The sequence below is a fragment of the Schistocerca serialis genome, chromosome 4 (genome assembly GCF_023864345.2).
Source record: "Schistocerca serialis cubense isolate TAMUIC-IGC-003099 chromosome 4, iqSchSeri2.2, whole genome shotgun sequence".
NCBI classification, from domain to species: domain Eukaryota; kingdom Metazoa; phylum Arthropoda; class Insecta; order Orthoptera; family Acrididae; genus Schistocerca; species Schistocerca serialis.
The window spans coordinates 449268041-449281046 of record NC_064641.1 but is presented as its reverse complement, the minus strand read 5'-3'; the positions used below and the strand labels follow the sequence as shown (position 1 = coordinate 449281046).

The window sequence follows — 13006 nt, the reverse complement described above, 5'->3', positions numbered from 1 at the left end:
TTCATCAAGATGTATCTATTTGATTTCAGCAATTTCCCTGTGATGTTCTGATAAGAACAATACATCTTGAAATCGCTGGACTAACAGGACAGAGTGGGTAAGGTTAATTTGTGGAAAGGGGCCAAAATAAGTTGCTGTCAGTTGCACTCAACATATAAACTTCATTTGTTAAAACACACAATAACATAAGCAAGAATTAAAAACTCTCAAGGTTTTAATGAAAGAGCTCCTTTGATTTAATTTGAATTGGCTAAAGGTCACATACAAAAATCCAAGGTCCAAGGCGTAAGCAAGGAATTGAGGTACAAGGGTTCTTCTGGAAGTTTCACTTCTTTTAAAAAAATTTTTTTCTTCAATGAAAATAGGCTGAAGGCCTTAGCTTAAATCTCTCTTATGGAACTCGGCTGAAGGCCACACATTAAGCAAGAACAATGTTATGGCTTAAGGCCAAAACAAGGATTTTCAATGTTAATTCTAAATAGGTTGAAAGCTCGGCTGAAGGTCGCATATCAACAAAACAATTTAATGGCTTAAAGCCTAGGAAGAAGAGCTTCCAATTTAGAAAGGCTGAGGGCCTTAGCATAAAATATTTCATGTAAAACTCGACTGATGGCCTCATACTAAAGAATTACAATCTTATGAGTTAAAGGCAAGACAAAGATTCTGAATTTTTAATTTAATTGAGAATAAAACTCAGCTGAAGGCCACACAGCATGCAGAAAACAATTTTACAGCTTAAGGCCTAAGAAGAAAAGCCTTGCAAATTTTAATAAGGTAAAACTCAGCTGAAGGCCACACGCAGTACTTAAAACTAAAGGAAATCACTATGTAAAACCAAGGGGCGGCACTCAGAAGGTTCCAAGGGTCGACCTGACAAGTAACACTAATGCACATTTAGGTGAGACAGGCAGCCAAACCGACAACCTCTTAATCAGAAGGCAACCCAATCGAAGGCCAGCCAACAAACCAACCAACAATATCAGTTCTGCTCCACCCTATGAGTAAAACGAGAACAAGACTTCAATAGCTCAACGTTCTGGATACTGGTGCCCAATCCAGCCAAGTCAGAATAAAGGCCCAAAGCTACCAACACACTTCATCTGTCGAACTGCTCACCATGCTGGACAGCAACAACACGACAAGGAAAATACACTGTCATAAACTATGTCAATGCCTAGGGCAGGTAACTGGAATGTTTATGGCCACAAGGCAGAAGATACCACTTGTGCACTTCATTAATGAAGGAGTGAATTAAAATAAGTTAAACCCCATCCAAGAAAACGGCTACAAATCTAGCTGATTTCAATGCACACGTGTTGTTGCTCGCAGGAATCTGGCAGAAAGCAACAGCCAGGATCAAACAAAGAGAAGTGATAGCAGTCGAGGCTTGACAGTAGGTTAAGTGAGCACTAAACTTTAGAGTCCTAGATCGGTGGGTGACAAACATTATAACCCTTGCAAGAAGCACCTCACAACTCCAACTGCGCGTGCACGCTGCCAGCGGCTCCAGCCCGACTCTGCGAGATAGGGACCTCCTTGCTGCTCTGTGCCAACTGACCAACTTGCAGTGCTGCTATGTCCAGACTCACTGCTGGTCCGTCCATGACTCCCTTGATGTCCATTCACAACTCGGAGACACCACGATGCAGAGAGGCTGGCTCGTACCCAACCACACAGAGGGAACATTTTGACATCTCTGCACAGGCAAGGAACCAACCCACGTCCAGCGAGATGACCAATAGAAGGGACCCAGAAACAGTCAGAGAATCAGTTACACGTTGCCCGATGAGACGACTGACCGCACGACCAACCAACGGTCATTCCCACTCAAATCTCCTTCCATCGAACAATGCATGTGTGTCGCCAGTGGTCGGGCGAGTACTGGCTGCCCATGCCTCACCTGTGCTCTGTCCCTGACTTTGCTGCTGCTGCATCCTGACTGAACAGCCAACTGACCTCCAGACACATGACGGTCCAGAAATACTATCGGTCACTCCAGAGATGGTATGAAAGTGTACGATTGATAAGCACTGCTGCTGCCACTCATGGGCAAGTAAGGCGGGAAGTTAGTGACACCAGTAAATGGAATAAGAAAACAAGGTGGTAGTACTGTAATAGAAGGTGACAAACAATAAACATGAACACAAGCCGTGCACAGCTCACATCTGCTGCCATGACATCTATCTTTTCATTTTTCTGTATTTATATGAGAAGGTCATCATTCTTAGTTATGGGGCTTTGATTTTTTGATGTAAGAGTCATCATTCTTAGTTGCAGGACTTTGATTTTTTTTATGTAAGACTCCAAACAGATGTTCTTTTAGATCCATAACTTTGTGTAAGCAGCACCATTTTGTTTTTCTTATCTGTTTCAACCATGTGTGGCCCTTTGTTTTGGATGAATTGATACTAAATAGGCCAAGGCCACCTGGAACTTCCTCACAGATTAAAACTGTGCACCAGACCACGACTCGAACTCAGGATCTTTGCCTTTGCCCACGAAAGGCAAATATCCTGAGTTCAAGTCTCGGTCTGGTGCACAGTTTTAATTTGCCAGGAAGTTTCGTATCAGCACACACTCTGTAGTAGAGTGAAAATTACATTCTACTATGGAGCTCTTTGGGAGACAATTACCAAGCAACCAGTACTTTCAAGCTGGGTGTAGAGCCACCTGGTGTTTGATGTGGTATGAATACTGATTGAATGGATGTTTTAAGTAATTAGTAGCAATGAAAGTAGTCTGTCACCAGAAGCATTCAGATTAGAGATCCAAATGGTGCCATATATGGTGCAACCAAGAAAGATTCCTCAATCACACCCATGGATGAATATCCCTTTCCTCTGAGCAATTTTCAGAATTGTAAATTAACTAAGTAATGCTGCTTCAGCCAGGGCTTAAAGAATGACACAGTTTTCACACTAGTATGAGGAACATTCTCAGCAGTGTGCCTAATGTCATTTTCAATTAAATTGATGCTGCAGTCAGAATGTCTGCACATTTTACTATTATTATATGATCTTCACCAAGAACCTTTTGTTATAACCCAAATCACAAGGAAAATCTCTCAACTCTACACCCGGCTTGAAAGTACTAGTTGCTTGGTAATTGTCTCCCAAAGAGCTCCGTAGTAGAATGTAATTTTCACTCTGCTGCAGAGTGTGTCCTGATATGAAACTTCCTGGCAGATTAAAACTGTGCACCAGACTGAGACCTGAACTCAGGATATTTGCCTTTCGTGGGCAAAGGCAAAGATCCTGAGTTCAAGTCGTGGTCTGGTGCACAGTTTTAATCTGTGAGGAAGTTCCTTATCAGCACACACTCCACTACAGAGTGAAAATTTCATGTGGGAAACATCCGCCTAGGCTCTGTCTAAGCCATGTCTCCTCAATACCCTTACTTCTGGAAGTGCTAGTCTTGCAAGGTTTGCAGGAGGACTTCTGTGAACTTGGAAGGTAAGAGATGAATTGTGGTTGAAGTTAAGCTGTGAGGGCAGGTTGTGAGTCATTCTTTGATAGCTCAGTCAGTAGAGCATTTGCCCGTGAAAGGCAAAGATTCCGAGTTAGAATCTCAGTCCACCACACAGTTTCAAACTGCCAGCAAGTTTCGGCTCTGTAGTAGTACTGACATTCACTCTGTGTCTCTGTGACTCAGCAATAAGATCTTCTTCATCCTCTTAACACTTTCTTTGCAAAACTTTACCTTGTACCTATGCCATTGGTATTCCCTTGTGTCTGATTCATTGTCAGTTTCTTTCCATTTGATCAGATGTGCTGTCAGACCACTGACAATTAACTTATACCATTTTGTGATTTGTCTGGCGTATTTTTGCCGCCAGAAGGAAGAATATTTTTGCAGTTTGTCCTAAAATTGCCTCTAGTAAGTCCACCATATACTATACACAAGCTGTTGGGATCAGCACCTTAAGGTATCAGTTTTATTTAGAGCAGAGAGGTTAGTGTGATGTTGCTGCTTCATGTATTGTTTGAACACTACATGAATACACGTGCAGCAGCTCTTGGAAGCAACAGAATAATCAAAAGTTGCAAAATTGTGTACAACTTTGGACCAATGTAATGCAGTGACAGAATTCATGGGATACCTCCCAGTATCATGTCAGACCTCCTTTTCCCTGGCATAGCACAACATGTCAATGTGGCATGGGCTCAACAAGTCGTTGGAAGTCACCTGCAGAAATATTGAGCAATGCTACCTCTATTGCCATCCATAATTGCGAAAGTGTTGCTGGTGCAAGAGTTTGGGCATGACCTGACCTCTCAATTATGTCCCATAACTGTTCGATGGGATTCATGTTGGGCAATCTCAGTGGCCAGATCATTCGCTTGAGTTGTCCAGAATGTTCTCCAAACCTAGTGATGTGTTACATTGTCATCCATAACAGTTATGTCGTTTGGGAACAAAAGGTCTCCAAGGAGCTGAACATGACATTTCCAGTCAATGATCAGTTCAGTTGGACCAGAGAACACAGTCCATTCCATGTTAACATAGCCCACACAATTATGGAATCACCACGAGCTTGCACCATGCCTTCTTGACAACTTGGGTCCATGGCTTTATGGTGTCTGCACCACACTTGAACCATAGCATAAGCTATTATCAACTGAAATTGGGACTCATATGACAAGTCCACAATTTTTCTGTTATCTAGGGTCCAACCAATATGTTCACGGGCCGAGGAGAAACACTGCAGGTGTCGTTGTGCTATTAACAAAGGCACTGACATCAGTTGTCCACTGCCATGGTCCATCTCCCCACTGTCCTAATGGATACATCCCACATTGATTTTTGCAGTTATTTCAAACAGTCTTCCTTGTCTATTAGCACTGACAACTCTGTGCAAACACTGCTACTCTCAGCCATTAAGTGAAGGCCTTGGGGTATTGTGTTATCTGTGGGCAGGGGTAATACCTGAAATTTGGCATTCTCAGCACATTCATGACATTGTGGAGTATTGAATTCCCTAACGATTTCTGAAATGGAATGTCCCACGAATCTAGCTCCAACTACCATTCCACATTCAGAGTCTGTTGATCCCCATCGTGCGGCCACAATCACATCGAAAACCTTTTCGTGTGACTCACCTTAGTACAAAGCACTGTCCTTTTATACCATGTGTATGTGATTCTACCGCCATATTTATATGTTCATATCACTATCCCATGACTTTTGTCTCGTCAGTCTATTTAATTGTCTCAGGGCGCTGCCAACCTTAGCTCAGCATATTATGCATTGAACACTGTCACTATTGCTGGTGTTCTATGTTGTCTTTGCCATGGTGAGATTTGCTTTGATTCTTGTTAACTCAGTGTGTCACACATCCTCATCTGTATTCAAAAGCAGATGAATGGCCAGACTTCATACTGTCTGTAATGATATGTAGTTAAGTTGGCAGCAAGAGAAAACTGTCAGTGCCAGTCGAATACATTCAGTTTGTATTGATTTCACCCTTGTCAGCCACTGCAGTAAGTGTCTTCAAAGATTGCATGAATAATGCTATGCTTAAAGTTAGCAGGAGGTGTGTTTTCAGTATGCTTCAGAGTAATTGAAAGTAGTTTATCATAGCTTTCTTGCTCATATCCTTGGGCTGATTTTGTTAGTTTCTATATTCATTTGAACCTATAATATTTATGGTATGCTTTAAATATACTGAAGAGCCAAAGAAACTGGTACACCTGCCTAATATTATGTAGTGCTGGAAGGCCAGCCAGGGTGGCTGTGTGGTTCTAGGCACTACAGTCTGGAACCGTGCAACCGCTATGGTCGCAGGTTCGAATCCTGCCCCGGGCATGAATGTGTGTGATGTCCTTATGTTAGTTAGGTTTAAGTAGTTCTAAGTTCTAGGGGACTGATGACCTCGGAAGTTAAGTCCCATAGTGCTCAGAGCCATTTGAACAATTTTTTAGTGCTGGAAGGAATTGACACCATGAACCCTGCAGGGCTGTCCATAAAACAGTAAGAGCACGAGGGGGTGGAGATCTCCTCTCAACAGCACATTCAAAGGCATCCCAGATACACTAAATAATGTTCGTGTGTGGGGAGTTTGATGGCCAGTGGAAGTGCTTAAACACAGAAGAGTGTTCCTGGAGTCACTCTGCAGCAATTCTGGACGTGTGGGGGTGTCACATTGTTCTCCTGTAATTGTACAAGTTTGTCGAAATGCACAATGGACATGAATGGATGTAGGTGATCAGACAGAATGCTTACGTATGTGTCACCTGTCAGAGTCTTATCTAGACATATCAGGGGTCCCATATCACTCCAACTGCACATGCCCAACACCACTACAGAGCCTCTACAAGTTTGAACAGTCCCTTGCTGACATGCAGGGTCCATGGATTCATGAGGTTGTCTCCATAGCCTACTCATTCATGTCCATCCACTTGATACAATTTGAAATGAGACTTGTCTCACCAGGCAACATGTTTCCAGTTATCAAGAGTCCAATGTTGGTGTTCACGGACCCCGGCTTTGTTTTGTGCAGTCATCAAGGATTCATGAGTGGGCCTCCGTCTCCAAAAGCCCATATCAATGTTTCATTGAATGGTGCACATGCTGTCATTTGTTGATGGCACCACTTTGAAATCGGCAGCAATCTGTGGAAGGGTTGCACTTTTGTCACGCTGAATGATGCTCTTCAGTCTTCGTTGGTCTCGTTCTTGCAGGATCTTTTTCCAGCCACAGCGATGTCGGAGATTTGATGTTTTACTGGATTCCTGATATTCATGGTACACCCGTGAAATGGTCGTATGGGAAAATCCCCTCTTCTTCACTATCTCAGAGATGCTTTGTTCCATTGTTCATGTGCTGACTATAACTCTAAGTTCAAACTCACTTAAATCTTGACAACCTGCCATTGTAGCAGCAGTAACCGATCTAACAATTGGTTCCAGACACTTGTTGTCTTATATAGGCATTGCCGACTGCAGTGTCATGTTCTACCTGTTTACATATCTCTGTATTTGAATACGCATGCCTATACCAGTTTCTTTGGCACTTCAGTTTATGTTCTTGAGGTAAGGTATTTGTATATATGTAAGCCTTGGTCTTGGCAGATTCAATCAACGTTGGGGATATATCCCATAGCATTCATTGGCCTTAATATTGGGTTTTCTGCTAATATATTGTTTGAGTCTGGTTTCTGTATAAATTGCCCACTGGATGGCATTTTCCAATGAACAATTGAAAATGTTCAGCTCATCCATTATGTTCAAAGAGTCTGCAATGGGTGTTTGATATTTCTTTCACTTGGTTGCTGTGTTTTATTTGATGGTTTCGTTATCTGGGTGGCTTTGTTGAGTTGATGACAGGCTTTGAAAATAGTATTGGCTTGTGATGACTTGTTATCTATTGCCTGTTGTTGACTTTGTCATTTGTACAAGCTTGGGCTATAGAGGGAGATGTCTTATGAGTGATTTTCCCAAATGTCGTACAAATGTTGGCATGAAGAGTCACAGCCACTGCATGGTACCAGCCAAGAAGTGATATAGTGTTTGTTTATTTTGGCTAATATACTGTTTATGTAGTATGTCATGTCATGTATTAGGTTTCCATAAGAATGAATTGTTGGTACACTCCCAGGTACATGATGACTTTAACATCGAGATAATTATGTGGAGATTTTTTTATGAAAGCAGTCATAGGTATTATGGTCATTCTAGCATGCAGTAACTGCTTCTCATTTTTGTTATTCTGAGGGAGAAAGTCTGTAGGCCACTGACAAAGCTGCATTTGTATATACACTTAAGCGTCAAAGAAAATGGTATAGGTATGCGTATTCAAATACAGAGTTATGTAAGTAGGCTGAATATGATGCTGCAGTTGGCAATACCTATGTAAGACAACAGGTGTCTGGCGCAGTTGTTAGATTGGTTACTGCTGCTGCAATGGTAGGTTATCAAGATTTAAGTTCAGTTTGAATGTGGTGCTATAGTTGGTGCAGGAACGATGGGACACAGCACCTCTGAGGTAGCAATGAAGTAGAGATTTTCCCATACGACCATTTCACGAGTGTACCATGAATATCAAGAATCTGTTAAAACATCAAGTCTCCGGCATCACTGTGGCTGGAAAAAGATCCTGCAAGAACGAGACCAGCGATGACTCAAGAGAATCATTCAGCAATGAAAGAAGTGCAACCCTTCTGCAAATTTCTGCCAATTTCAATGTTGTACCATCAACAAACTACAGTGTGCGAACCATTCAACAAAAACCATCTATATGGACTTTCGCAGCTGAAGGCCCACTCATGCATCCTTGATGACTGCACAATATTAAGCCTGGGTCCATCAACACCAACATTGGACTCTTCATGACTGGAAACATCTTGCCTGGTGAGACAAGTCTCATTTCAAATTGTATCAAGTGGATGGACGTGTATGGGTATGGAGATAGCCTCATGAATCCATGGACCCTGCATGTCAGCAGTGGACTGTTCAAGCTGGTGGAGGCTCTGTAATAGTGTGGGGCATGTACAGTTGGAATGATATGGAACCCCTGGTGCATATAGATAAGTCTCTGACAGGTGGCACATACATAAGTATCCTGTCTGATCACCTACATCCATTCATGTCCACTGTGCATTCCGACGGACTTGGGCAATTGCAGCAGAACAGTCAACACCCCACACATCCAGAATTGCTACAGAGTGGCTCCAGGAACACTCTTCTGAGTTTAAAAACTTCCGCTGGCTACCAAACTCCCCAGACATGAACATTATTGAGTATATGTGGGATTCCTTTTAATGTGCTGTTCAGAATAGATCTCCACCCCCTCATACTCTTGTGGATTTATGGACAGCCCTGCAGGATTCATGGTGTCAACTCCCTCCAGCACTACTTCAGACATTAGTTGAGTCCATCCCACATCATGTTGCGGCACCTCTGCATGTTCTTGTGGGCCCTACATGATATTAGGCAGGTGTATCAGTTTCTTTGGCTTTTCAGTGTAGATCACATACATTGCTGTGTCAGTTTAGGTTTAAGTTATTTGTGTGTTAACATGGACTGTAATTGTGGAAGTAGTCCATTTTATGGTTAAACCATCATATTACACTTTCTTAATGAAAAATATGGCAACACACTGACCGTTTAGGCGATTGTATTAAGCTACCATCCTTTTCTTCTTCCTTATAATGTTTTATACATATCTATGTACAACTTCCCTCTCTGTCAGAAACACTCTGTTAGAGCTTTCTTGCTCATATCCTTGGACTATTTTTAGAATCATTGACAGAAGTTCTGCTGAATGTGGAATAAAGTGTATACTTTTTCGGGTTGTGATGTTTCCTATGTTGATTATGTTTGTTTCTGAAATTTGCTTTTCTGGTGGGTTATAATTACTGGATATTTTGTGGCTCACCTTATTATTTATTTTTGACCATGGATACTAAAAAGCCTGTACTTCTTTGGATTTTACAGTAGACACTGGAAATATAAAACTTTGCATTATATGCAATTGCATAAATAAATACAACGCTTCTCCAAACGATGAACATATTTCTTGCAGTATTGCACAATTAACTCAAAATTCATTGCAGCAGAAATGGAGTCAGTTATTTCAAATTTTCAAGACGTTTCTATTTACATTCTCTTACTATTGGGGTGCTGCCATCAGTGTATGCCATAGGAAACATAGTAAGGCGTATAAGAAGCTCTCTCTTTGTGCCAATGTTCTGTTTTGTCATTGTCTAATGCTCTTCAGACTTAACAGACTGAAGCCGAATTATGTTGAATGCTAATAAACTAAGCTTCATTTTGCTGTAGTACATCTCAGTATGACAGAAAGGAGAAGAAAGACAGTTGAGGCTGTGGAAAGATGCTAAAATGATATAGACTGACAGCTGATTCAAAACACGTGCATGTTTGATGTACATTTTATATATTTTTAGAAGAAAGACATTTAGTGTTGTAATGTTAAAGTTCCACTTTTGTTATTAAATTCACATTTGATTACATTTAATCACAACCACATCCCCCATCCTAAAGAAAAGGAAGTTAGTAATTGACATACTCAAAAATCTCAAACAATTTGTCTGTCAGTGAATCACAGGCAGTGTGAGTGAGATTGAGACAGGCAACATATAACCCAATGACAGCTAATCTATAAGTCTGGATTAATAATCTTCATAAATATTTTGCTTCGTTCCATTTAGCCACAGATAGAAGAACATATTATTCTTTCAATAATGTACAGAAAAGTGTTTACAGATTTGGTTATAAATTTTTTGAGAAGTTTTATTGTATTCAGGTTAATAATACTGTTGTCACACATGTGACCTTTGACAAAGTGCATCTTTGACTTCTCACTCTAATATCTGAATTGTCTGTTTCTTTAGAAAACCTGGGTCTGTGATGGAGTGCCTGATTGTTCTAAAGGAGAAGATGAAGCTTTATGTGAAATTACATGTGAAGAGAACCAGTTTCGCTGTGAGAACATCACTTCTGCCAATGATACATCATCCTCAAGAAGTTCTGTTACTTGTATCAACCGTAAGCATATGTGCGATGGCAAGAGAGATTGTCCTAAAGGAGAAGGTATACTTATAATCATGTGCAAACTGATTACTCATTTCTGGTTAAATAATGTATGATTTGCATTATAATTGTTTGGAAACGTTCTTAATTAGTTACTTGTGTCAGTTTAATGTTCAGTACTTATTTATTGTTACTGTAATTGAAAGGGCTTAGGCAAGATAAATGTTTGTTGAATGGAAAGGAATGATTAACAAGCTTAGCATAGCAGCAGGTATAACGACATTATTATGTTATATTTAGTGCTGAACTGAAGTATGAAAATAGTCTTATATTAAGTGAGATACAAATCAGAGGCTTTTTTATTAGATTTAGAAAAGATCATGCAAGTTTAACTTAAGATAAGTTGTGACCTTTCAGGAAATAGTATAACATATGTTTTCACCAGTAATCCAGGTGATAAGTTGTGAACTTTCAGGAAATAGTATAAAATATGTTTTCACCAGTAATCCAGGTACTAGACAGGTGATCAATTAGCCTGTAATGTTACTGACCTTTTACATTGCCTTGTGGTTCTCACTGGTGTCAAAAACCTTCTCGCTTAATTTTAGGTTCATTCGAGTGAATAATGAGACAATAGCACAACACAGTCAAGTTCATCTATTTTGTTCATTGCATTTATTGCTATAAATCAGTGATGATCAGCTTGTGCTAAGTATTTTTACAAGTTATGATATTGCTGGTTTGGAATTCACGTAATGAATTTATGAGTGCCTTAACAAAGTTTTTCAAGTGGTAACACAGATAATCAACATTGTAACACAGACATGGTAAAACCTAAGATTTATTGCATAGTGAATGCTAGTTTCCGACTTTGAAATCTACATGAAGTTTTAGGTTTCACTCTCGGGCACTGACTGACAAAATCTTCATGCACAATGCCTATTTGTAGTCGTAAGTACTGCATAAAAATATAAATCAACAAAGTACTGACTATTATGTTTTATTCATTAACATAAAAGACAGCAAAATTGAAGGACACATGCAACAGACAAAGAAGCAAGTTTATTTAACTAGCAGCTGTATAACCAACAAATGACAGAATTGTAGGTACTGTTTTATGGAAAAGCAGTTTTATGTGCACAGGGATCCCCAAAGTTCGCCAAGATATTTTGAGAAAGTGAAATTTTCTAATTGGACTAATTAACAAACTAAGAGGCAGAATTCAACAATGGTAAATCCAGGATGGAATGTAAGAACATTATGAAAAGAATAGTTGCTACTCACCATATAGCGGATGTTGAGTCGCAGATGGGCACAACAAAAAGACTGTCAGAAAATGAGCTTTCGGCCCTACAGTCATGTGTGTGTTTGTGTGTGTGTGTGTGTGTGTGTGTGTGTGTGTGTGTGTGTGTGTGTGTGTATGTGTGTGTGTGTGTGTGTGTGTGTGTTCTACCTCTGATGACGGCTTGCTGGCTGAAATCTCATTTTCTGACAGTCTTTTTGTTGTGCCCATCTGTGACTCAGCATCTCTGCTATATGGTAAGTAGCAACTATTCTTTTCAGAATATTGTAACAAAGTAAGAGGGTATTTAAGTGAAAGTATATATTTTCATAAACAGAAGAATCAGAGTTACAAAACTATGGTACTGAATTTGGGAAATAACCACTTTGTAAAAATGAAACATTCTAGAACATGAAAATTTTGGATACCGTACAAATAACTTTTGAAACATAGAGTTTTTGGAAAAAGAAAAACATTTATTGAACCATGGAGAACGAAGACTTTTAAATGAGGTAAAACAATCTAGAAACAATCAACTGTCAGCAACACTGAAAATGTATGTTCACATGTCAAGAAGATGTTTAGATAAGAAACAAATTTCCTACTATCATCAGTAGTTTGAAAACTTTCCTGTGAATAATAAATTTTATTTAAATACTGCTTGAATAACAAATTGGTTATTTCATAATATGTGGAAATAAGAGGAGGGGAAGAATTAATATTGGCATCAGGAGTAGTATAAGAACAAGTAATGTAACCCTACCATGCTCTGTCATGAGCTAGGACTGAATTTTGAGTTGGTGCTGCTGTGGCTTCCAGTAGCAAGTAATTGAGATAAAACTAAAACAGACTTAAAAACATGTTATTATATTAAATATGATCCACGTGTTGGAATAAGTATTACTAATAGAATCAGTGCTACAAATTTAACTCAGAATTTCAAACTTGAGCTTAATACTAAACAGGAGTGATGTACCCACTACTATTCTACAGATTGCCATATAATTATTCCAAAGACTTCCATTTTCTGCTAATACTTGGAAAGGGATCTTATACAGGAAGAGGAAGTACAACAAAAATGGTATTTAGAAGATTCAAACTCTGATCTGCGTATTCAGATGTAAAATTACCACAAATTCCCAGAATTACTGCAGTGTAAGATCAGAATGACCTACTCTGTAAAATCAAACAAAGTACTATTCACAGACATTTTCAAGTATCAGTTTCCTTGATT

General features: G+C 39.7%; 1 protein-coding gene across 1 annotated transcript in view; it reads left to right on the top strand.

Annotated features, from left to right (window-relative positions):
- LOC126475086 (low-density lipoprotein receptor-related protein 4) overlaps positions 1–13006 on the top strand; it is a 633185-nt gene that overhangs the window by 403604 nt on the left and 216575 nt on the right. The window contains exon 8 of the mRNA XM_050102652.1: positions 10352–10550. Coding sequence (XP_049958609.1) covers positions 10352–10550 — 199 coding nt within the window. The remainder of the gene's footprint in view (positions 1–10351; positions 10551–13006) is intronic.